The sequence below is a fragment of the Telopea speciosissima genome, chromosome 10 (genome assembly GCF_018873765.1).
Source record: "Telopea speciosissima isolate NSW1024214 ecotype Mountain lineage chromosome 10, Tspe_v1, whole genome shotgun sequence".
Classification (NCBI taxonomy): Eukaryota; Viridiplantae; Streptophyta; class Magnoliopsida; order Proteales; family Proteaceae; genus Telopea; species Telopea speciosissima.
The window spans coordinates 12,975,358-13,001,780 of NC_057925.1; the positions used below are offsets into that span (position 1 = coordinate 12,975,358).

At 39.5% G+C, this 26,423-nt stretch overlaps 1 protein-coding gene across 1 annotated transcript; it reads left to right on the forward strand.

The window, feature by feature from the left end:
• Positions 1–627: 627 nt before the first annotated feature.
• On the forward strand, positions 628–26,263 carry LOC122643996. Its single transcript, XM_043837585.1, has 8 exons — positions 628–914; positions 1,016–1,300; positions 2,848–2,907; positions 3,008–3,217; positions 14,169–14,287; positions 14,413–14,510; positions 25,747–25,871; positions 25,961–26,263. Exons 1-8 carry the CDS (start codon positions 684–686, stop codon positions 26,123–26,125), a joined length of 1,293 nt encoding a protein of 430 aa, XP_043693520.1. The 5' UTR covers positions 628–683; the 3' UTR covers positions 26,126–26,263.
• The last annotated feature ends 160 nt before the right edge of the window (positions 26,264–26,423 follow it).

The following is a 26,423-nucleotide window of genomic DNA, read 5'->3' on the forward strand; positions in this document are numbered from 1 at the left end:
AACTCATCTTGAATAATCACTTTTCATCTGTTTTGCGTCGGAGATCTAACTTTGGCATCGGAGAGCCCTAGGCCACGGACCACCGGTTCTCTCGATCGACCCCGATTTCACTTGCGGTGCGCACTCGCGGACCGCTCGACGATTTCTTAGCAGCAGGGTGAAGCAGTCATTTCATATGCCCTTGAGTCTAGGTGCAAAGGCAGCTTGCCCTATGCGCCCAGATAACATTCTTTTTCTTAAAATAAAATTAAAAGGAGAATGTCTTTTATGTCGCAGCATGGTACATGGACCTGCCACTTAAGGGTAGAGTGGTCATTACGTCTACCCCCATTGCCTAAACGTAGCCTGCGCAACGAAGCAAAAAATATTTTCTCAAAATTAAGATAAGGGAGAAAGTTTCCTACAAGTTGAATACAAGAGTCCACAAAAAAAGGTATAATAGAGATCATTTTAAGTGACGAGGGAAGGCAGACACAGACAGAAGTGACAGAAGTGCTTCCGTACCCTACCCTATTTGACAACTTTTTCCCAATAAAATACTGAAAGTAAGGGCTAATGAGTAATGACTGAGGACCAAAATTAGATCTTTGCTGGGGTCAGACTTGAAATGTTGTCAGAGGGTTTTAGTTTCATCCAAATTCTGTGAAAGTCTCTGCTTCAATTATCTGAATTCTGAAACGGTGATGACGTCCTTACATTCATGGATTGCAACAACAATGATAACAAATTCTGTTCTCACTTTCTCCTCCTCAGCGTCATCTTCTTCTTCTTCCAATCGTTCAAAATACCATTCGAATCCTTCATCATCTTCTCCCACTCGTCTCATCTGTCGATGCGAAAACCTCAACAGTGACCTCAAATTTTTCCTCCATGATGCCCTCGATGATTCCGGAATCGATACCAAACATGCCAGGGTGAGCTTTTTTTTTTTTTTTTTTTTTTTTCCTATTCTCTCACTCTCTGTTTCTCTGTGTGAGAATTGTTTGATTGATGATTTGGTGGGTTTGATTAGCAGAAGGCGAGAGAGGGCTTCTGCTCTCAGATTCAGAGGTTATCGAATGTGGAGAGGGAGACAAGCATTTGCATCAATAGAAGGGTTGATTTGGCGAAAACAGCTCTACTCATTGCTGCCGAAGATGATTCCATCGTATCCCACTCTTCGGTGCCTCTGCCAGTTGATTCCTTTATTGAAAGATTGGACAATCTTTCAATGGGTTATTGCTCGCTTAACGGCTCGTCCTTTCGATTGCCGCAGGAGGAATTCCTTGCCTGTCTTGAGAGATATTTGTATGTTCAGAAGGTATTACTGGGCTTTTACAATGATCTCCTTTCTTTTGTTCTAATAATAAATTATGCATGTTGCCCCTTATGCTATGATTGTGATTTATGTACTCAGTTCTGCTTGAAACAAATTGAGAACAGGCCCTTATGCTATGATAGTGATTTATGTACTCAGTTCTGCTTGAAACAAAACATATTTGAGAACAGGAATTATCAATGACATTGTATCTGTATCAGCTTAGTGGCATAGTTTGAGATATAACTATTACTTATGAATAGTAATATAATTGATTTTGTGGAACTGTGAAACTGTAGAAGTTTTTAACTAACTGATTTACAGAAGAACAGGGCAATTGAGGTTCTGTTTGTGTGTGAATGCAATGATGTAAAATTAGCTGTTAGTAACAGCTGCATAGACTGTATCACTTGTCTGGATTAGATGATATTCAGGAGTGAAAATTTTTGTTGAGACAGAATACTAATATCTTCAACATAGACGTGAGCAGCTGAAAGCTAGGTGTTTATTCAATCCTATGGACTTCAAGATATAAGAGAGGCTTCCAAACATTGAACCACATGATGCAGGAATAATATATTCTGACACCATACACCATGTGAGAACCCATAAGTAAGTTACCACAGTAATTTCTAACAGGTAGGTGCTACATAAGAAATCTCCTCTCTTGTGTCCAAAATGAATCGCCTTATTTCATACCTGAAGTCAGCCATAGTACATGCCACTGACATACATTGATAATAAACATATATAGTAAGAGAGAGGAGAGGAAAAAGTGAGGGGGGGGGGTTACATTTGTGCTTTAACTAAAAAGTTTCTCTTTACTTTCCTTTCATTGAACATCTCTTGGATAATGGTCTGCTAAAGCATCATTGAAAAATCCTGGTGTAAGTGCCTCAAAAGTGTGAATGTGCAGGACTTCTGTTAAATTTAGTTTTTCTTCGGGTTTCTCCCCCCCCCCCTCCCCCTCCCCCTCCCCCTCCTTTCCCCTCTTTGACCCAGAGAATCATTCATGAAGCCATCTGCATATCTTTTTCTTTTCTTCCTAGCAATTTATAGTTTTCTAATTCATTTAAGGTCTCTACCGTGTACTTTTTTGCTGACAAATTTAAGAATGATGAGGAGGAAATTTCTTTAACCAAGTTTGTAAACAAAGACAGATTACTTGACAAGGAAGAAATGTCACAGAATTTAGTGTACTTATCAAAACAACATTGGTTTTTATTGTTTGAGTTGCATTTTCAAGGAACCTTAAGACTTTTTTCCTTCTCTCTACTAGTACTTAACTTTCCTTGTACTGGTTGGGCATGTATTTTAGTCAATAGGTGGTAAGTATGAAGGCTTAAGCTATTACTTGATTTACTTTACGAAGGCCTTAAGATTTGATTATTTTTATTTGCTTTTTAATTGACAATTTGAGAAGATAATTTAGGGAGTTCAAAAACCATATAAACTTTAACTTACCATCTGTGTGTCAACTTTGGCTTTCAAATCCTATCTGCCATAATTGCGAACTACTTTACTTATTTTAATGTGGTTCAATTTTTCAGGAATTTCGAAGAACAAATATCAAAAACCAGGCAGAGCCACGGGCTTTATATCTCCACTCAGTGTAGTTTTCCACCTGTTCTTTTGTGTTAACCTTTTATTGTGGAAATATCAGCATTACAGTGTGGTGTGGTCTTCACTTAGTCTTAATTTTTTGAACAGGTTTTGACCCATCGTTCAGGTTCAGCTGTTATGCTTTCACTTATTTATTCAGAACTGATAAAAATGCTACGGTTGTGGGGATTTCTGAATTTTGATGTAGAGATTTTCTTCCCTCATGATGTTGTCAGTCTTCCCAAAGGTTACTGTAAACAGAAAAGCAAAGCATCTGATCAGCCACATATAATGACAACACAGTCCCTCTTGGTGGCGGTAAGTATGGATCATTTTTATGTTCTTTTTTGTTGTAAGGCTCGGTTATCTTGATTGCTCCATCTTCCTCATTGTGCATAGGTGTAAGTGCTAGGTGATACTAAATGCCCTAATGAATCTTTCTGGTTCTATGTTCTTATATAGTTTATTATATACCAGAAAAAGACTGGTATTGCTCTCTGCAGAATGGTTTGCCTCATTTTTCTGAACAGTCTAGTGGAATTCTTTCCCAGTTATTGTATTTTCTAGTGGTTGATTAATGTAGTCCTAGATTGGTAGATAATCCAACTAGGAGCCAATAACCAGGATGTGCTATGAACTGGTAATCGGGAAGGCCAAAATTGGGATTTTTGGTCAAATTAGGGTTAGGCTTTAATGGAACCTAGGGTTTGATGGTGGTAGGGTTAGGCTAAGTTGCTGTAGGGGAGTCTATCAGTGAGATTACGTTAAGTTTTAATGGTGGAAAGTGTGTTGGAATGAATTGGCAGCAGGTTAGGTTTAGGGTTTTGGGTTTTTTTTTTAAAAAAAAGAAGAAGATGAGGGAATCTAGGGCTTGGGTGTATGGAGGATTAGAAGAAGAATGGCTAAAGCTAGCGATGATTCAAACTTACTGTTGTTGAAGAGTTTCCTTGGCAGCAGCTTGTTTGAATGTAGATCCTTGAATAGAAATTAAAACTTGAAGTAGAACTTGAATGAGAGCTTCAAGAAATCGAATAGGGGAGAACTGGGGTTGTTGAAGAATTCGATAGAAAGGGGATGGAGAAGAGAGATGTTGCAATCTTCTTGGGAGGAAGAAGAGAGAAGGGGACAAAAGAGAAGAGAAGAAATCAGGTTTGGGATACCAATCCCGTATGCATTGCTCAACAGCACTAAAACTCTTAGAAAAAACTCATATTCTTTATTCAAATCATCTCTAATTGATGGGGGATGTATTACATATATATATAGACCTTCTAAAATTCCTAATTTGACTCATAAAAGGACTCCTAATCACTCTAATACACTCAATAAAGTAAATAAACTCAACAAAATTCTATCTAGCTATTAAGTATCCTAATCAAATTCAAACACTCAATTTAACTCCTAATCCCGTGTACTAACACTATCCCCACTTTATAGGCTTATAAATTAGGCCCATTACATCAATAATCCCAAAAATAAGAAGCCTAAGGTCTATAGAACCCAACCATGGGCCAAAATAAAGTCTTCTGAGGCCCAATTGACCCAATTGGACAATCTTAACTGCATCAGTGATTGTTATTATAAAGTTGTAGCTTATGTGATTTTGCCCTCTAATAGGCCTCTCTTGGATCATTAGTCAGGAGTCTAGATTTGGAAACTTATAGGGGGAAAAGAAAACTAGTGCATGATCTTTGGTTTTACATTGAATTCCTTGCCATTTAACCTTAATAACCCAGGCATACCATCTGATATGGTTAAATCCAGCCTGTAATCAAACAAAAGACTGTGTCAAGTTCCAAATGGGAAATTAAGGATATAGCCTCCATTGCTGCAAAGAAAGTAGTGAACCAAAAATAATTTCCCCCGACCTTGTCATATGTTACACAGTAGTGGAGTTAACCAACAAGAAAAGAAAAATTTTCTGAACTTCAGGAGTACTTCAAATGCTACGTGTTTAAGCAGTTTGAGGTGAATTTTCAACTGTATGAAACTCTCTATTCGATCCAGTCCATCACAGGAGCCATGCCGAGCGGAAGTTTCATAGCATCAATTGCAACAGACCATATGGAAAGGAAACATGCATTGAAAATATTTCAAGATGTAGAAATTTCTTGCAATATTTTTAAGAACTTAGGATTTAGGAAGTAATTGAACTTAAACCCATCTCTCAAAGTACCTCCAATGCCTGAAGGTCTGGGATTTACCCAGGAAAAGAGGACGAACGTGGGCCAATCACCTGAAAATGGGAATATGTTTTAGTAATGTTGTGATGTGGCTGTGATGACTGTTGTGTATAGTGTGTACAGTTGAACTGCACATCCAAATTACTCACTGGACAATTGAATAAGATTTGGCAAACTGTTCCAGTGTTCCCCTCTTTTAGGATATTAAAAAGCTGGCAATAAATAAAAAAAAAGGTTGATGCGAAACCCGGTCACAAAGTTGGAAATGGTGTAAGGATATCGAATCAAGAGAGGAGAGGAGAAAGTAGGAGGTGAGAAGAGAAGATGTGCAACCGAATGTTGGGGAGAGAAGATTCCTCTCTCCTATTTGATTTACTGACATGAAGTGAGAATTACATACACCTCCCTAGGGAGATAAAAGGTAAAAACGTAAAATTACAACATAAGACAATAAGATACTAAACTAGTACCCAAACTACCCTTATTACATAAACTCTAACACACCCCCTCAAGCTGGAGAATAAATGTCATACATTCCCAGCTTTTGCATAAAAGGGCATTAAACAGATTAGGGATGAGCCCCTTGGTAAAGATGCCAGCCAATTGATCATCTGTCTTAACAAAAAGAGTACAGATGTGTCCAGAGTCAATCTTCTCCTTGATAAAATGTCGGTCCACTCAATGTGTTTGTGTTGTCATGTTGCACAGGGTTGTGTGGTATACTTATGGCAGCCTTGTTATCACAATAGAGTCTCATACGTGCCTCAATATCAAATCCCAACTCTTGGACCAGCCATCTCAACCATAGGAGTTCACACACTCCATGAACCATAGCCCTGAACTCTACTTCTACACCGGATCAGGCCACAACAGGTTGTTTTTTGCTTCTCCATGTGACCGAGTTACCTCCCACAAATGTACAATATCTTAATGTAGGTCGTCTGGCATAGTTGTCACGGCGTTTAGGCGACACGAGGCAGTGGAATTCAAGGCGACTAAGGCGTCCAAGGCGCCGCCTAGGTGCCTAAGTCGACCAAGGCACCTAGACGCCTAGGCGACACCTTGACAACTATACCGTCTGTCAGAAACTGAACCAGCCCAATCCGCATCAATGTAGCCCTCATCCTCGGATGGTTGTGCCTGGCATATAATAGTCCTTTTCCTGGGGTAGACTTCAAGTACCTGAGGATTACGATACAAAACATCCAAGTGCCTACTCTTAGGGCATGCATAAACTGACACACTACCCCAACTGCATACGTGATATCTAGGCGAGCCAAAGAGAGATAGATCAGCTTCCCGACCAACCTTTGGTATTTTCCTGCATCAACAAGAGAAGGACCACAATCTTCTCCTAACTTGTGGTTTTATTCAATAGGAGAACTTGTTGGTTTGCAACCTAACATCCCTGTTTCTTTCAATAAGTCCAGAACAAATTTCCTTTGACTTATATTGATTCCCTTTTGTGATCTTAATACTTCAATTCCCAAGAAATACTTAAAGGGTCCTAATCTTTAATCTCAAACTGTTGGGCCAAGTAGGTCTTCAATCTAGCTATCTCAACCCTGTCATCTCCAGTCACCACAATGTCATCAACATAAACAATAAGGACTGTGATGGTACCATTACCTCGTCGAGTAAATAGAGTGTGGTCAGCTTGGCTCTAGGAATACCCATTCTTCAAAATGGTCTGTCTAAACCTGTAAAACCAAGCCTTTGGGGATTGTTTGCGACCATATAGTGCCTTCTTGAGGAGACACACTTTCCCTCCAGCTAAGGGAAACTTGAAGCCGGGTAGAGTCTGCATGTACACTTCCTCCAACTGATACAAATGGCCAATCTTTATTAGCCACCAAAGATAAGAGAACTCTTATTGAGTTGTGCTTAGCCATAGGAGCAAATATCTCCTAATAATCAATCTCATACACCTGACTGTATCCCTTGGCCATCAACCTGACCTTGTATCTCTCTACTGTTCCATCTGATCGGTACTTGACTATGTAGACCCATCTGCATCCAACTAGAACTCTCCCCCTGGGAAGATCAACCAGTGCAGATCTTTTTAAGTGCCAACATTTCCTCAGACATGGCTTGCTTCCACTTGGGGTCAGACCTGGCCTCACTGACATTCTTGGGAATGGAAATGGAGGAAAGGGCAACAATAAAAGCAATATTTGTGGAAGATAGAGCACCATAGGAGACAAATTGGGCTAAAGAATTAGTACAAACTCTCTTTCCCTTTCGAATAGCAATGGGAAGATCTAACTCAGAGGGAAGAGAAGGGGTGTTGCCTGACTAAGGAGGGTGGAGCTCAGGATGTGGATCCAAAGAGGACTCTTGATAGGTCTTCTTCCTCCAGTTTTGTTCTTGAACTGGGGGGGTTGACTTTTTACCCTTTTGGAACTTTATTTTTTAGCTATTTTTATTAGATTCAAATAGGGGGTATTTGCCTATTTATGAATAATTACTTAAATGATATTTGGCATAAATAAGCGTCGCCCTTGACAACTATAATTCTTAGTACACTGTACATACACTAAACTTGGGTCAATAACCACAAGTACCATTTTGAGTTTTTTTTTTTTTTTTTTTGTGAAAATAGTTCATGCATTATGTTTAGAATGTCAAAATAGGCTGTATAAAATAAAAAAAAAAAAGCATTTCTGGCCCTCGAAATCACCAAATTCGAGTTGGCTGAGAAAAAATCCCTGGTTTCGACCAATTTTGACCAAATCTCGATTTCTGGCTGGTTGAAACCAGTGTCGAAACAGAGTTTTAGAACCTTGGTCCTCACCCAACAACAAGTGCCGAGTTCCAACTGCTTCTAGCAATAGCCGTTGACCATTACGTTCTCCTCCTTACTTCTTCTTTCTTTTTTCTTTTGTTTTTTCTCTGCTACTTCCCGATGTGTATCTCCACATCGATCTAACATCTCCTCTTTGAAACCCCTTCTTGGCTCTCGATACTTTTTCCCGATGTGTACCTACATGGCATTTCCTCCCTAAAATCCATCTCGCATCTCCTCCCATAGTTGTCAAGGCGGCAAGGCGATCTAAGGCGGTGAAGGGGTGTCTAAGCGCATAGGCAAAAAGGCGCCCACCTAGGCGACCAAGGCTCCCAAGTGTTATTTTTTATTTCCCCTCTTTTCTAATATTATTTAGTATGCTACAATGTGTACCTTATATCATCAAAAATCAACATTAAGCCATATCAAGTCATCAAAAATCAACATTATGTCACATCAAGTCATCAAAATTCAATATTGAGTCAAATCAAGTCATCAAAAATCAACATAATAATTGAAGACAGCAGAACTGAAGAAGCAAGCTATTGGAAGTTTGAAACAATCGAAACATACATTTGGTTTATATATTCTTGGAATTGTTCATTTTCAATCATACCTAGTCTCACATGGTTTTTACTATTCTTAGAAAATATGATCTTATCAATAAGTAATTAACATGCTCTCAATTTAGAGAAATGTTTTTGTTCTCTAAGAAATTTGATTGATCAAATGATTTTATTTTTACATGAGACTTTTTGTATTAGGTAGAGCACAAAACCAGCTTTCCAACGAATCCAAGATTGCCTAAATCTGATTTATATTGAAGGAGTTATGCTCCGGTCAAACCTTATTTGGTATGCGCTAATGCTGTCAAAACTGGCTCTGAATGAAAATATTTTTTTAAATATCAAAAGAAATGAATATTTTACCGCACTTTTGGTTTTTAGCAATGTTTTACCATATTAAGATTTATGGAATTTTTTAGATTTGAGAAAAACCCCAGCATTAGAAAATTGAAAATTTCACCTACCGCCAAAAATCGAGTTTTTGTTCTTGAAACTGGGGGTTGACTTTTTATCCTTTTGGAATTTAATTTTTTAACTATTTTTATTGGATTCAAATAAGGGGTTATGTGCTTATTTATAAATAATATCTTAAGTAAATGAAATAATCATTTACTTAAATGATATTTGGCATAAGTAAGTGCCAGGACCTGGTTTGATACCCCAATTAAACCAAGTGCAGCCGCCTAGGCACCTAGAAATCCGCCTGGACGCCTTGGCGACGCCTTGACAACACTCCTCCCTGAAACCCCTTCTTCTTCTTCTTCTTAGTTTTATTCCTTGCTACTTCTTCCCAATTTATACCTTCATGGCATTTCCTCCCTTAAATTCTCCCACTCACATCTCCTTCATGAAACCCCCTCTCTCTCTCTCCCATCTCCTTACTGACTCCCTCTCTATGCTTCTCCATCTTCTCCCTGAAACCATCTCATTGCTTCTCTCCCTCCCTCTCCCATCTCCTCCCTAAAACTCTATCTATCAAGAACCACCAATGACATTTCCTTCCTGAAACCCTCTCCCACATCTCTTCCCTAATGTTAACACAATTCCTCTGATTGTAGAGTTTGTGTTGGGTTAGTTTGAAATTAATAGGTTGTCCCTCTCTAGTCTGTAGCACCTTCTCTGTGGTATACTATGTTTATTGGTTTGTAGAGAAGATCTCAAATGAAGAGTTCACTAGTCTTCATTGCAATGCTTTTACGGAAGAATGTATGTTATTTCTTTTCCAACTATTTTCTCTGCTGTTACTCAAAACATCTTTGGTCATAATGTTTCTTTCTATTTTGAAGGAACTCATTTTGACATCATTGAGGTAAGCATAGTATACTACATAGTTTCATATTTACATGCTTTAGTTTTGTTTTTTAATTATGTGTGATTATGGTCTTAGTTTGTTACTATTAACAGGAGAAGAATTGGAGCTCAATGCTTGGATGTGTTAATGAACACCCAAGCCCATCTATTTATAATAAAAGAAGGGAGAAATAATTACATCACTACCCCCACACCATCGACTCTATTAATTAGAGTCGGTTGGGAGGGGAGGAACTTCCCAAAACACCCCTACGGTTCTTATTTTAACACTCCCCCTCAAGTTGGAGCATAAATATCAGGCATGCCCAACTTGACTAAAATAGGATGACAAACTTTGCCACTTAATCCCTTGGTGAATACATCAGTCAATTGATCAGCAGACTTCACAAAGGAAACACATATCAGGCCTTCTTCTAGCTTCAACTTGATAAAATGCCTATCAACCTCCACATGTTTGGTACGATCATGCTGAACAGGATTGTGACCAATGCTAATAGCAGCCTTATTGTCACAATACAATATCATTGGAAGACGGACAGAAGCACCAAAATCTTGTAATAAAACTCTAAGCCACAGCAACTCACAGATTCCTTGTGCCATACCACGGGACTCTACTTCTACACTAGACCTTGCCACCGCATTCTGCTTTTTGCTATGCCAAGTGACAAGGTTTCCACCTACAAAGGAGCAATAGCCAGATATGGACTTTCTATCAGAAGATCCAGCCCAATCAGCATTAGTATACGCTTCAACTTGCAGATGACCATGAGGAGATAAAAGAATTCCTTTTCTCGGGGCTGACTTCAAATAGCGAAGGATACGGAGAACAATGTCCATATGAGAGTAATAAGGATCATGTATGAACTGATGTACCAAACTCACGACCATAGCTATATCTAGCCGTGTATGAGAGGTAAATTAGTTTTCCCACCAGCCGCTGATTGTGACCTTTGTCAGCCAGTTCACCCTCTTTTTCTACGAGCCTCGTAGTAGCTTCCATTGGGGTATCTGAAGGATGACACCCTAACAACCTGGTCTCGGACAATAGATCTAGGATATACTTCCTTTGAGAGAGAAAGATGCCCTTTGAAGATCGAGCAACTTCTATCCCTAGAAAGTACCTCAGCTTTCTCAGATCCTTTCTTTCAAATTCATAGCTAAGGGAAGTCTTCAATTTGTTGACTTCATCACCATCATTCCCGGTTACGACAATATCATCAACATAGACTATGAGAATGGTTACTTTATCACTACTCCTTTTTAGAAACAGAGTATGATCAGCATTACTCTGCTTATATCCCACAAAAATCATAGCCTTAAGAAACCTACCAAACCAAGCACGAGGTGACTGCTTCAATCCATATAAAGTACGCTTCAATTTGCAAACCTTGCCGCTGGTTGTGTCACATGAGAAACCAAGTGGAATATCCATATAGACCTCCACCTCAAGCTCTCCATGGAGAAACCAGGTGGCATTCTTCACATCCAACTGTTGCAGATTCCATCCCAGATTTACTGCACATGATAATAATACTCAGACAGTGTTTAGTTTTGCAACAGGTGCAAAGGTCTCCTGATAGTCAATTCCATACGTCTGAGCAAACCCCTTGGCCACAAGCCGTGCCTTATATCTATCCAAAGTGTCATGTACCTTATGTTTGACCACAAACACCCATTTTCATCCAACTGATCTTTTCCCTGGAGGAAGAACCACAAGATCCTATGTTTTGTAAGGCTCTTATTTCTTCCATCATTGCTGCCTTCCACTTTCCATCTGTAAAAGCTTCTTGCTAGTTCTGAGGAATACAAACAGAAGAAATAGAAGAAACAAATGTACGAAAGGATGGAGAAAGGGAATTATAAGAGACAACATGAGATATGGGATGTTGAGTACAAGTCCTAGTACCTTGGCGAAGAGCAATAGGCAACTCAGGAGAAAGGGTCTTACCCGCAATGAAAGTAGGTTATGGATCCAGAGTCGGCAACTAGATGGGTACTGGTGCTGCAGTGGATTGAAGCTGGTTGCTTCTGGAACATCTTCTCTGATAGGTTTTGAGGTTAGAATCATTAATTCTCCTATGAAATTCACCAATGGTTTTTTGGACTGGAGTGAGCTCCCCCCTGAACAGGAACTTCATCATCACAAGTATCCAAAGTCTCCCCCTGTAAGGATCCTCTCCGGTAGAAGGTAAGTGAGGAACAAGAGTAGTAGATTCAGGCTGGGTATACATAAGGGCCTCAGACCCTTAAAAGTCAACACATCTTCACTAGAACTCTCCCCCTAAAGAGGTGTGGATGAATAATAGGAAAGGGCTTCGTGGAAAATAACATCCATACTCACCAGTGTACGTCAGGTGGGTGGATCGTAATACTTGTAACCCTTCTGGGTGGGAGAGTAACCCAAAAAATGCGACGGAGGCCACGGGGTTCAAGTTTACCAGGGGACCGAGTATCCCGAGCATAACAAACATAGTCAAAAACTTTAGGGGGAACCGCAAAGGAGGAGGAGCCAAGCAACACCTCAGCTGGGCTACGGGATGCTAGGACCCTAGTGGGCATCCGATTAATGAGGTAGGCGGCAGTGAGGACAGCATCTCCCCAATATTGGGGAGGACATGCCGAGCAAACATTAGGGCCCAAGCCACTTCCAACAAGTGGCAGTTCTTTCTTTTAGCCACTCCATTCTGGGTTGGGGTATCGACACAACTGGTTTGGTGGACAATCCCATCATCAGCAAGGTACCTTTGGAATTGACCTTCCATATATTCCTTGCCATTGTCACTTCTCAAAATTTTGAGGTTGGCCTGAAACTAGGTCTGAACCATTTTATGAAAGTGCTAAAAACAAGAAAAAAAAACTTCACTTTTAGTGTGTAGCAGATATACCCACATATTTCTAGAGTGACAATCAATAAAGAAACAAACCAACGATGGCCAAAAAGAGAGGGTTTGCAACTAGGACCCCACACATCAATATGAATCATATGAAAAAGAGAAGGATTTCTTTTATTTGAAACGGAATAAGTTGAACGTGTCTGTTTGGCCAGAACACATGCCTCACAAAAAAAGACATTATTACATTGTTTTACTAATGCTAGTAATAAATGAGATAAGGTTCCTAAAGGTGGGTGGCCTAATCGATAATGCCGTTGTTGTAATTCAGAGGAGACCAATGAGTTCAGATGAATTTGAGATGGTAGCGTGTAGAGAAGGACAATCATTGTCAAGCAGATACAATCCACCATGCACTTTACCACATCCAATCTTCACCCATGTTACCAGTTCTTAAAAAACACAGTGGGAAGGAAAAAAGTCACTTTACAAATCATATCGCGAGTAAGACTACTAATTGAAAGAAGATTAGTTGTGAAATTAGGTATATGCAAAACAGAAGATAAAGTGATGGAAGGAGAACAACTGATAGATCCCTTTCCAAAGATAGAGGAGAGGGAATCATCATCCACACAAACTATCTTTCCTAGAAGTGGGAGAATATCGGTGAAAGAGGCTGGAGGATCCAGTCATATGATCAGTGACACCGGAGTCTATTATTCAAGGACTGAAGACTACCGATGCACAATGACCAGCAAACGAAATACCGAAATGGGCAAACTAAAACCTGAAGTGGTAGAAGGATTGGCAGGAGTTGATGTAGTAGATGCAGCAGAAGCTTGTAACATACGACGGAATGCTTGTAGTTCCTCCTGGGAGAGACCAGTGTCAGTAGTGGGACCTGTGGTAACAGTCTCAGTATGATTAGCTTTGTTCTTGGATTTCCCACGAGTAGCACGCTTGGCCTCAAAATCAGCAGGTTTACCATGAAGCTTCCAACAAGTGGCTCAACCTATAATATTACTACCCAAAGCTCAATTTCAGTCCATTAGACTACCACCAGCACCTTATTGGCCTCCCAAGCTTGCGCATGGGCCTTCGTACGGGATGAATGTCTAATCCAACTACAACATTCTGCCATTGATTTTAGCAAATCCTATACAAGTCTGATTTGTAAAATTTAAGTGTTTTGAATCTGGATTACTATTCTATTTCCTGTTTTCTGTTACTGGTTATTCAACTTTTCAAGCTCTTAACTGAATTCTGATTAGTCCTGCAATTCTGCAGAAACTTAGTGTTCTACTCCCAGTAAATGATTTCATTTCTGGGAATCTGACCATCAGATGACCACCTAATTTTGTAGACCTGTTCTACTTTTAGAAACTCCAATTGACCAGGAATTCAGCCATATTAGACTCATCTTTTCTGAGATATCTAAAATCTCTCAAATCTGGTTTAGTGTTCCTGCTCCCTGAGATTCTGGTTTATTGGGAGTTCTGAGCCCTAACCTTTAGGTGATTTAGAATACCCCATTAGATCCAATATCCTCTTTATCAGGGTCTTGCTTAAATTTAGTTTTATGCTGTAGTGCAGATCCTGAGAAATCTGAAGGAAGCATTCTGGCCATTCCAGTCTGATCATACCAGGAGCCTATTCTTGAGGGCTGCCCATGCTGCTAACTGCATTGATGGAGCAAGCATTGCAGAAGAAAGGTCTTTTGCCTCCTACAAGAGTATTATTTTTTCATAGACAAATTTTAATGTAGCGATGCTATGGTTTAACACCTCATATTTCTTAATCATTAGATTTTTTTTTCTTTAACTATTTTTATTGGCAGCGGTTTTGAGCTTGCATCTGCTAAAGCTGCTCGACATAGGTTAGATCGTGGAGTCTGGACTAGTGTACGTTACGGAGATATGCGCCGTGCATTATCAGGTATTCACTGTTTTAATCTTTTGTTCTTCCTGATGAGAAGATTCCATGTTATGTTAAAAGTTCGTTTTTTTTTACTATCCATTATTTGCTTAAATATCCTATTGTTGCAGCCAAATATTAGATGGCAAAGATTGAGAATACGGGTTTGGAAAGTTGAGATTGACACAATAGACATTTAGTTCGTTAACAAAGACAAACGCACACACACAATGAGATCAAGGTCAAGCGTCACCCACATTCTACAAGAACAGCCATGTGGTCCATATGGTTATTTGTCATCCTTATGATGATGTGGGGCCTAGTGGGAGGTTCCCTATGATGTAACCTTGATAGGTTTGAGGAGGATAAGAAATATATGGGGGACTATTAAGTTGTTCGGGTATCATAGGTTTCAGTTTCCATTGTTAATTCTCTTCGTCAGTCAACCTACCTATTTTATTAATTTTGGGTCTTTGCACTGAAAACAGGGTGGAATTGAGTATCTTTTGCTTGATAAATAGTTATTTTGGTTAAGTTTGTTAAGGTTTAAATTTTTTAGTTGTTTGTTTAGAGCTTTGTTGCACTTGTTTTGACTCCTCAAACCTCATAATTTCTATTTTGAAGCCTTAGAAGTCAAAGATGGGTTTTGTATTTCAGGGTGGACATTTGTTGCTTCTTCCATGTCTATATTTCTCTCAGAACACTAGATGGTTTGATGCGTCCAAACCATAAATGTGATCCCTAGAGCAGTAGATCCCTAGTGTGGAACTAGATGTGTTATGTCTTTATCTTATCTTTTACTCCTTGCTCTATAGAACTTTAGCTGGAACAGCCCTAAATCAAGACATAGAAACTATCCTTCAACTGGGGCTTAAGATGCATCATATGCTTGGGGAGAAACACTCCTTGAACCAAGAACCACTGTTGCAGACTTGCAATTATTGTTAGCTGAGTAATTGGTGAATGGACTTCACCAACAACTAGGCATAGAAATAGAGCATGTAGCTGCAAAAGCTTCAAAGAAGGGGGTGTTGAACTTTCTAATTCCGGCTCCATTTTTTCTTTAGAGTCAAACTTTTATTTGTAGAAGCTATCTTGTACTTCTTGCCATTTGTCCTTCCATGGATTGTACCTGACAAGGAAGCACATTTTTTCTGACATATACATATATATATATATATATATAAAGAATATAAAGACACAGAGAGAAGCATAATAAAATCATAGAAACCTTACGAACCCATAATACAGATCCCTGACACAAGTGAGTAGACTGCCACGATGTTGTCTACATATTTTCTCAACTCGAACTCCAATGATATTATCTTAGGTGAATTTGATATGTAATCAATAAACATTTTAATGAGACCAAAGTCGAAGGGTTTGATATTATTTTGGATGCACTTAAGTTCTATACTTGAAATTGCCTCAATTTTTTGACAATTTGAGATCTGTCCAAAGTTCTTTATGGTAACATTCAAAAAACTGTTTCTAATGTTTTTGTGTTTTGTTGGAACAGAAATGGAACAAAACCTGCATGTGTCGTCAGGTCCATTTTTTTGTTTTTGTGGTTTTGGATTGGACTGGTAAAAAAACAGTTTTGGCACAGATTTGAGAAACATAAAAAAGTCATACAAAAAAACACAGAAACAGGAAGCTGGGACAAAGAAGCGCATGAAACGTTCGTCACCACCACCATAGTTATTAAGGCGTCGCCCAAGGCGTCCTGGCGGCTTTGAAGAGTCAAGGCGTTTGGGCGCCTTGGTGGAAAGGCGCTACTTCATTATTTAATTATATTTTTTACATTTTATTCTATTTTCTATGTTCTTATTGGTTGTGTATATGATTTTCTTACATTGCGATACACCGAATCATTTAAAAACAAAACAAAATTAAAATATGTAAAGTTTTATTCTATTTCTTATATTTTCATAGGCTTGTATACATTATTTCTGTATATTGTGTTACATGGAATCACCTAAGCCAAACAAAAACGAAAAAAAAAAAACGAAAGTCCTCCTCACTCCTCACCGTCTCACCCATAACCGAAAGAGAAGAAAGAAAACCTGCGAAAGAGAAAAGGAGAAAAAGGAGCAGCGGCGAGGGCGACTGTCGCGACTCCCTCAGACATCACTCCTCCCTCTCAGTCCCCATTTTCGACCGGCGTCCGGTGAGGCGACGACATCTCCAACCTTGTAAGTATTTTGCTTTTTCTTTTTTTCTTTTTTCCTTCAAAAATCTGAACGCCTTCTAACATCTTCACTCTCCACTCTCCACCGACATCTCTCCACCGACATCTCCATCTCCAGCCTCAACCTCCACCGGCGTCCGGCGACATCTCCAGCCTTGAAGGTAAGTATTGTGCTTTATTTTTTTCTTTTCCCTTCTAAACCTCTATCTTCTAAAGTCTAAACCCTTTCTCTAACCATCTCCAGCGTCCACCCCCACCGGCGACATCTCCATTACCCTGTCAACAGTCTCCACCCCCACTGGCGACATCTCCAGCTTCCACAGGAAGTGTTGTGACTTTTTTTTTTTCTTCTAAAGTCTAAACCCTTCTTCTAACCTTCTCTATGTTTCTTCCTTTTGCAGCGGTGACCTTTTACAGCTTCCGGCACCGCTGTCTTCCTTTACTCTGGCATTCCGGCAGCATCTTCCGGCCAGCAGCAAGTGTCCTTTTTTTTCGGTTTCAGTTCTTCTCTTCTTCCGGCCAGCAGCACTTCTTCACTTCTTCAGGCCACTGGCCGGTGGCTTTGGCAGCTGCATTTTTTCCTTGTATTCTTCTAGCTTCTTCCTCTTCTTTGTTCCATGTCTGACCATCTTCTATTTTTTTTATTTTTCTTATTCTCCTATACCTTATTCTTCTGTGGCTGGCTTTTATTAGTGATGGCCATTGGCTTTGGCTCCTGCTGGAGTGGCTGTTGCTGTAATTTCTGCAATTCAATGTAAATTGTACATTCCTTAGTATAATTTATGAAATGCATGTGTTATTGTAAGTTATGCAATCTGTGTGGTTATGTAACTATTTATTCCGTGATTATGTGAGTTTATAATTCTAACATCATGTGAGTGAGTAATTATGTGATTCATTGATTTTGTAATTATGTGATTCACTGATTTTGTAATTCTATGATTATGCTATTTTGCAATTCCTTGATTATATACTTCAATTCTTTCATATTTATTTAGTATATAAGTAGAATTATATAAAAATTAATATGCTATTTGTGCCTAATAAAATGGTTATATGAAAAAAGAACACTAAAACGCCTTGTTCGCCAAGGCGATGCCTTACGGCCGCCCTATCGCCAAGGCGCTTAGGAAGGCCCTCAAACGCCATGGTCGCCTTGCCGCCTTGATAACTATGACCACCACCACCACCTCCACCGCTACCACCACCTCTTATGCAATTTCAACCACCACGACCACCTCCAGTAGAAGATTTACTTCTGTGAAGATGCATCCCCTACATGTTTATGTTTTTCTGTAACAGCAGAAATAGTTTTTTTCCAGGTTTACCATGCAACATTTGTTGGTACAGAATTACTCCAGAAGTCCAGAAATAGAAAAACTCTGAACCAGTTTTTTGGAATAGAAATACTGCCATACAAAGCCTAAACAACCCACTAAGAGAGAAAAGAAAGCATAAAAATTCAAGGTATCTCAGTACTCGATTAGGGAACTTAAATAAGCCAAAAAGATCGCTGTCTTACAAACCCATAATACAGATCCCCAACACAAGTGAGTAGACTGCCACGATGTTGTTCTTAGCTCAAACTCCAATCTTATATCTTAGGTGAATTTGATATGTAATAAATAAACTTTTCAATGAGACCAAAGTCGAGGGGTTCGATCTTATTTTGGATGCACATAAGTTCTAAACTTGAAATTACCTCAGTTTTTTTGTCGATTTGAGATCTGGCTAAAAAACCCACTAAGAGAGTAGAGAAAGCATAAAATTCAAGGTATCTTTGTACTTGATTAGGGAACTTAAATAATCCAATAAGATCAGTGTCAAAAATGAGTAGGCTACCATTTGTTGTCTATTATCTTCTCAACTCAATTCCAATCATATGATCAGCTCATTAGACATGTAATTGGTGAACTTATCAATGATACCAAAATTAAGGGGTTTGCTCTTGTTATGGAACCAAAATTTTTGGCTGCAATTAATGTGATGAACTTGAATCTGCATTCAGTTTCTTGTCAATTTGGGATCTAAATAAGTTGTAATATTGGGTGTCATATGGGTGTAAGTGTAAATCTGTCCTGGGGGGGCATTATTGTACTTGATCTTGTATGTTACTTATTATAAATAGAATAGGGCTTTCATTGTGGCAGTCTCATCATTCCTCTCAATCATCATAGTATCAGAGCTGAGATCCATCTCGGGATCCCAACCCTAGCAGCCGCTACTCTCCTTCTCCTCTTTTTCCCCTCAGCTTCCACCTTTCGCTTCCTTTTTTCTGTTCTCCTTTTTCTCTTCTCAGGAACTCTCTTCTTCTCACCTTTGGAGGGTCTATCCTAGGCCACCGAGGGTCATCCCCTCCTCAAGTGGGTTCTCAGATCTCTCTCGAATAAATGATCTAAGAGCTCACCTATGTTTCAATCGATTTTTTTTTAGGGTTTTGAGTTGAGATCGACTTTTACAGGGTTTTAACATTTGAGTGCCTTGGGGTCAAGCTTAGTCCTAGCAGATTCATTGACATGGACATAGCAGATACACCCAACTACCTTAGGAGGAAGAGGGAAGACAGATGTTTGAGGAAGAAGAGTTACCAGAGGGGATTTGGAGCCAAGAAGCAGAGTTGGCATCCGTTGATAAGAAAGGTAGCAACAAGAAGAGCATCAGACCAAAAAGTCTTGAGAACATGCATGCCAAAAAGAAGACTCCTAGTGACCTCTAACAGATTGCGGTTTTTCCTCTCAGCCACTCCATGCTGTTGAGGTGTATCAACACATGCAATTTGGTGGATAATACCATTATCAATTAAAATTGTTGGAGCCCCCTATACATGTACTTCCCCCCCCCCCTCCTTTATCAGAACAGACTATCTGGATGCGGGTACCAAATTGAGTAAAAATTAACTGATAGAAGTTCTTGAAAGCATCATAAACATCACTCTTTTGTTTCATTAAAAAGGTCCAAGTAGTCCGGGAATAGTCATCAACAAAGGAAACAAAATAGCGATATCCAGACAAAGAGGTAGTGGGAGCTGGTCCCCAAACATCAGAATGCACAATGTTAAAAGGAATAGTGAATCTATTACCATGATAGGGATAAGATGTACGATAATGTTTAGCAAAAATACATAGTTCACACTGAAAAACATGAGAAGAAGAAAAAGAAGTAAACAAATGAGGCAATTGTTTCCTCATAACAACAAAAGATGGGTGGCCTAAACGTTGATGCCAAAACATCACAGAATCCATAGTACTCCTGTCAGTCTGGCCACAAACATAAGACTGAGCAGCAGGCAAAACGGGTAAAACAGGTCTCTGGGGCTCAAGTAGGTAGAGTCCTTTCTCCTCACGTCCATTGGCAATAACCCTCTTCGTCACTAAATCCTGAAAGAGACAATGAGAAGGAAAGAAGGTGACACAACAGTTCAAGGATTTGGTTAGATGACTTACAGATAGCAGGTTAGTGCCAAAATTAGGAACATGAAAGACAAAATCAAGAGAAATAGAAGAAGTGACTTGAACATTACCCTTACCATAGATAGAGGAAAGAGAACCATTGGCAACTCTAACCTTATCTCTACCAGAGCATATAGAATAAGAGTTAACACTGAACCCGTCATATGATCTGTGGCACCAAAGTCAATGACCCAAGTGGGAGCAGTAGAGGGGGTAGATGTAGAGGCCTGCAAGGTTGAGGTTGAATCTGACTCTATAGGAGCAGTAGAAGAATGGCCAAGTCGGGACATCATTCAACGTAGTGTTGCAATATCCTCTCTGGAGAGGGAATCAAGATTAGGATGTAGTCCAGGTGACTCAGTATTAGCTGTTACAGAGTGGGCTCTAGCTCCCCATATCCTACCACCTCGGGTGCCAGATGATCCACCATGCGCACTAGGAGGCTGCCCATGAAGGGCCTAACACCTGTCCTTAGTGTGCCCTAACTTTCCACAATGGTCACATTTAAATCTGTCTCAGTGATCTCCACGGTTTCGCCCTTGGCCTCTCCCTCCACCTCTCTGGTCTCGGTGGGAACTAGAAACGAGAGCAGATCTCTCCAATGAGGGTGCAATGTCCATGGATCCTCTTCTAATTTCCTCACTTTGCTAGTAGCTACACACTTCATCAGTTCATCTAAAGATGGAAGAGGGGACCTCCCTAAGATCTGTAAGCGAAGAGGTTCATTCTCCTGGTTAAGTCCACCATGCAGAATAAGGATCCTTTCCTTTTCTTGTTTCCTGTAGACCTTGGCCTAATCTTCAGAATTGAACAGCTGGAGATTGTTGTAGTGATCATATTCCTCCCACAAGCTAATAATAGTGTTATAGTAGTCAGATATGCTCCAATCACCTTGTTTCATATGGATGATTTTTTAGAGAATTTGATACACCTTTGCCGAATCACCAACTCTATCAAAAACTCTGGAGACACTGTCCCAAATATCCTTTGCAGTTTCCTTACTCATAAATCTCCTACCTATCTCAGGTTTCATGAAGAATATCAGCCAGGTCATAACAGTGTAGTTCGCAGTCTCCCACTTTAGATAGTCTGAATCAGTAGGAGCAGGTGCCTTGATGGTGCCAGTAATATACCCCAACTTTCCCCTACTGCGTAGAGACAACTTCACCAAACGAGACCAATCCAAGTAGTTGGTATTGTCAAGCTTCACAATGGAAAGTTGGGTGTTGGGGTCTCAAAAATTGTCATAATGGGAAAAGTACCACTTAAGCCACCACTAGAAGCTCCCAAAGATCCACTGATACTAGAGTCATTCCCAGATGTGGTAGACATAATGCCAAACACTTCAAAGAAACTCAATATAGAGTCTTGCACAAATGGGGAGTAACCTCAAACCAACCACAAGGAGAAAACAAAGGCAGACACCAAACCAGCAAGCAAATGAACAATAATTTCTTAGAGAAAGCTAAGTCAAAGGGCACCCTCTACATCTTAGCTTCATTCCATAACACTAATAATACTTCAGGCCATAAAACTCTTCAAACAACAGCAGCTATTCAACACATTACAAGGCTGCAAAGGAAGGAACAAGGGAGCAAACCAGAAGCTGGCGGTACCAGGAAGGATGCACTGAAATGAGTTGCACTCTTCAACCCTTAACATCACCAACCGAGACCCTGGGGGTTTGAAAGAAGACCCCTGGGCAATTCTAACAGTGTGGTCCCACTCCAAATGGTGATGGGATGAGGGAGAACCGAAGTGAACAAGGCAGGGCTGGCGGAAATTGTAGCAGAACAGTTGGAGCTTCAATGAGCTTCAATCTTCTTCAAAAAATCCCAGAAAACTACTCCATTAGGGTTTAGTTTAGAAGCTAAACCTCCATTGAATCTTCTATGTAAAGTATCTTATATTGTATAGCCTCTAGTGGAACCCTCTATCTTTCTAGGGTTCCAAAGAGAGGTGTAGAAAAGGAAGATGAGCTTGGTGGACTCTCAAACCAGCTCTGATACCAAGTTAGAAATTATGTATGGATTGATTCTAGCAAGTAAGAAGATGTGAAGGATTGGAAAGGAAGAAGAAGAAGAGATGAAAGGGAAATCGTGGGTGCTTGGAAAATAGTCTCCTAACACACCTATTGACTTCATTAACAACTATTTAGGAATTACAAAGGTCTCCCTGGGGATGTAAAAGGTAAAAGACACAATTCTATGACTAATAATAAGGACAATGACTAATGTACCCCTAACACAAAAACTCTCACAGGATTGCTGAGTGGATGTGTAAGGATTCAGCTGGCAACAGATTAGGGTTTCGGGTTTCAGGTTTTTGAAAAGATGGAAGTGGACTAGGGTTTATAGTGGGAATCAAGGGTGGGGCTTTGGATCGAGTTCTTCAAGGGTGGAGATGAGCACTCGGCCAAAGTATGGAAGACTTTTGATGGTTGGATTTGTCTAGGTAGAATTTAGGGTTTTGGGGATTTAATGGAGATGAGGGAAATTAGGGTTTCAATGATGAGATGGGGCAGAAGCTAAGGTCGAGTGGAAGGGGTACTGTGAGGATGCTGTAGTTCAAAATTGGATGAATTCTGATGGTGGGATATGGCTGTGAATGAATTAGGATTAGGGAAATTGAAGAAAATAAAAGGGGTATGTTAGGGTTGGACTGTAGAGGGTTTAGAAGAAGAAGATTGGGATTGGGGAGGCTTCAAACTTACTTGAAGATGCAGTGTAAGATAGGCAGCAGTAGAAGCTTGGATAAAAATCCAGTCTTGAAGAAGAAAACTTGAGAGAAAGCTTGTTTGAACCACCCGCGCTTCACACCACAAGGGGTCGATTGGATCACACACCAATCCCACCTTGCTTTGATCACACACAAAGCAGTCTTCCAAGGAAGAGAAGCAGCAGCTTGCAAACAGAGTTTAATTTTTTAAAAGTGGAGAATGAGAGAGCTCCACGAATTTCATTAATTAAATAGGCTTAACAGCCTTTACTCCTATTCAGCCTAGGAGTCTAAAAGACCCCTAGCCGGCTAACTAAACCCACATTCCTTTCTAAATCGTGGGAGTGTGGTGTGGACCCAAAAAAAAGAAAATTGCATAATAAAATAAAGGCGACTCAAGTCACTTAAATTGAAACTGGTTCAACCAGTTTGGGCTGGTTCAATTTAAAAACAGAAAAACACTTAAAAAAATAAGTATGGATCCATCACTAACACTACTGACTATACTACTTGGACAGAAGCTTCTTATTCTTCTTCTTCTTGCGGCTGTGGTGTTGTAGCTCTGCATCACCCCTACATCAACTTAGTCTAACCCTACCATCAAACCCTAGGTCCCATCGAACCCTAATCCTAATTTCACAATTGTCACCTATTTTGACCTAATCGAACTACATGTTCAGTTCAGAACTTGGTAATTGGCTCCTAGTTGGTCTTCTACCAATCTAGGACTATTATGGTGAAGCATTACATTTGGTGGGTGGTTAAACCTTACCGTAGGCCTTTGGTAGTGAAGCCAAGGTCATCCCTTTTCCCCTTATCTCTTATCTTCTTTTATTTTCTTCTTTCCTGTTCGTTCTTCAACTGATACTGTCCAGCAATATCCAGCAATAATCCTTACTGTTGTGGGTTTTATAACCAGGTAATAAATATCTACTATTCTCACCAACCGTAATCTATTCTGAAGTTTTTCTGTTCTGTTATTCTCTACAATAACCTGTTTGACTGTTTTCCCAGTCTGATTTTCATCTTTAATTTCTGGAGAACTGACCCTTAGATTGAGTTGAGGTTTTGATATGTTGTCCCTGCTCTTCCCTGTTACCTTCAATCCAAAATTTGGAATCTATCAGACTGCTGGATTGGAGGCTGAATTAGTTTTCCTTCACTTTCTAATTCTGTTTTCTTAACTTTCTAATTTCTGTTCCTACCTGTTTCTCTCCATCCAACCAGTGGACCATCATTTGATTGTGTTATTGGCGCCATCAATTAATCAGATAATGCTGTTCCTATATTCTGCTCACATAGTCTGTTCAGTTCGGTTCACTACGATCCTGTCTTGTGGGTTTGTTGTCTAGTAATCTGTCATATAGGTAATCGGTCTACATCATTTGGTATCAGTGCCATGGCTGGCAGTGACCCACAAGTCTTCAAGCCCCTTAGTGACAGTGAAAAGCTTAACCACTTGTTAGAGATGATGATAAAATTCATCCAATGAGCTGTAAACATGGAGCAACAGCAAAGGGAGCTCACTCATACTGTTTCAAGACCTCACGAAAATGTTCCTGTCATTAGTGATCCTAGGCCTTCGAGGGCCAGCTCAGCGTTTAGGCGACAAGGCCGCCTAGGTGTTGCTTAGGTGCTTTAGTATTTTTTAATGTATTCTTGTAAGATTTGTCATCATCTCAATCTTAAAATGTCCAGAAAGACTTTGGAATCCTTACTTATTATACATGAATTTTTCACTCTAGTTCCTTTTGGTTATAATAAAATAGAATATTAATATATTATGATAAGATAAACAAGTATCTTATTAAATAAAGGGGGGATCGAGAGCATTTTCAATGCACTTCCCAGAGGTCAAACACTTGACGTCCTTGCTTTGTACCATGTTTGCTACCGTTTCACCTAAAAGCTCGAACTGGGGTAGAGGGAATAGCAGAGCAAAATCCACTTGTCCTCCTGGATATGTGCTCTATGCACGACGTCAAAAAATTTGCAACTGTGGCTGCCTGTTCTCGATGAGGCTGCGATAGTGTTGAAGGGAGTGGCAGCTGTGCTGCTTCAAAAGCCAACAGTGAGCATCAACGAAGATTTCTTGTCCTTCAACTCTTCCACCATAATCTTCTCCCAGGATTTCAATTAAAAATTCTACAATAGGGTTGCAACTTATTCAAGATGTTTCTTCTCTTTAACTGGATCCCAGTTTTATTTGATGCTTCAGATATTTGATATATTCATCTGAATCAGGAAGTCAAATTACACTGCATGTTTTATGAAGCTTCAACTATAACCAAGAGCCTCACAAGGGTACAGTTGTTAACTTGAAATTGATAAAATTGAATTGACTTAAGGAAAAGCAAAATTGATATTCACAAAACATCTTTTAATGAATAACAAAGTAATTTATTGAACATGGAAAAAATTGAGGAAGGTACATAGTCAAATAAAAGAAGCTACAACAAAATAGAAGCAATTTAATATTTTTTTTTGTAAAAAAAAAAAACTAAATTAGAAATTATATTCGAAAATTCTGAAAGATAAAATAATCTTATTGTGTGCCAGTGGTTCCAACTTCCAAAATTATTCAATATCTTCCATGGAAACCCATAGTGTGAAGTAAAACCTTGGAACTTGGAAGGATTCAAAATTATGGTGCTGTTGTATTGTTACACTAGCATTTTTTTGCACTTTATCAATGTCAAAGATTTAACTATATTCAATATAAATGTTTTTAGTGATGAATCTCTTGCAAACATGGTTTTTGTGTCTCTACATTACTGCCTCAAAAGAAGAACCTCTCTTCTCAAACCTGTCTTTAGATTCATGTCATCATTTCAATATATTGAAGGAACTTTACTGCTGGTTCTCATGTAGTAATTATTTTCTTTGTCCTCATTGATAGCCTGTGAACGTCTGATCTTGCTGGACTTCGATTCTGATGAATTGAGAGATTACAGCATTTTACTTTATCATTGTGGATTGTATAAGGAATCTCTACAGTACCTACAAAAGTATCAATCCCTGAAGGTAAATTATTTACACCTTTTGTGGGCTGTGGATGTTTTTGAGCCTAGATGAACTTAGAATTCGTAATACTTGAGTTTGCACTATTGCAGAATTCTTCCATACAAAAACAATCTTCCGACGCTGTAAGCAACCTGGAGAACTATGCTGTGGAGAAACTGATGGTTCGTCTCAAACTCATTTCCCTGGAGGAAGGTTGGAACAAACCTCCTTATGTTAATAAAGGTATCTTCAGTAAAAACTCTGAACCATGGTAGTGTACATCCCAATCGCCTTCAATCAGTTTTTCAGTGAACCCAGTGCCTGCACACATTAGATCACTGATGCGTTATATAGGTTTTAACTCTGATCCTCAATGCATGTTTAAAGTGTAAGTTGTTCTACTTGTGCATTACTTATTTTTTGTAATAAAGCTTGAATCAGAATAGATGTGCGTTGCATTGCTCTCTTACTACATAGTGGTACCTTTGGGGCTTAGCTAGAACTGTAACAAGAAGAGAGTTTAGCGGGTGGGGGATCAAATGGATGCAATTGGAATATGCTTAACCTCATCTC

What these genes read in the sequence shown, in the direction of transcription:
- LOC122643996 (XM_043837585.1), top strand. Translation starts at nt 684, where the DNA reads ATGACGTCCTTACATTCATGGATTGCAACAACAATGATAACAAATTCT. An exon ending in CACAGTCCCTCTTGGTGGCG is followed by an intron (nt 3,218 to 14,168) that starts GTAAGTATGGAT and finishes GCTGTAGTGCAG; the next exon opens with ATCCTGAGAAATCTGAAGGA. An exon ending in TATGCGCCGTGCATTATCAG is followed by an intron (nt 14,511 to 25,746) that starts GTATTCACTGTT and finishes CCTCATTGATAG; the next exon opens with CCTGTGAACGTCTGATCTTG.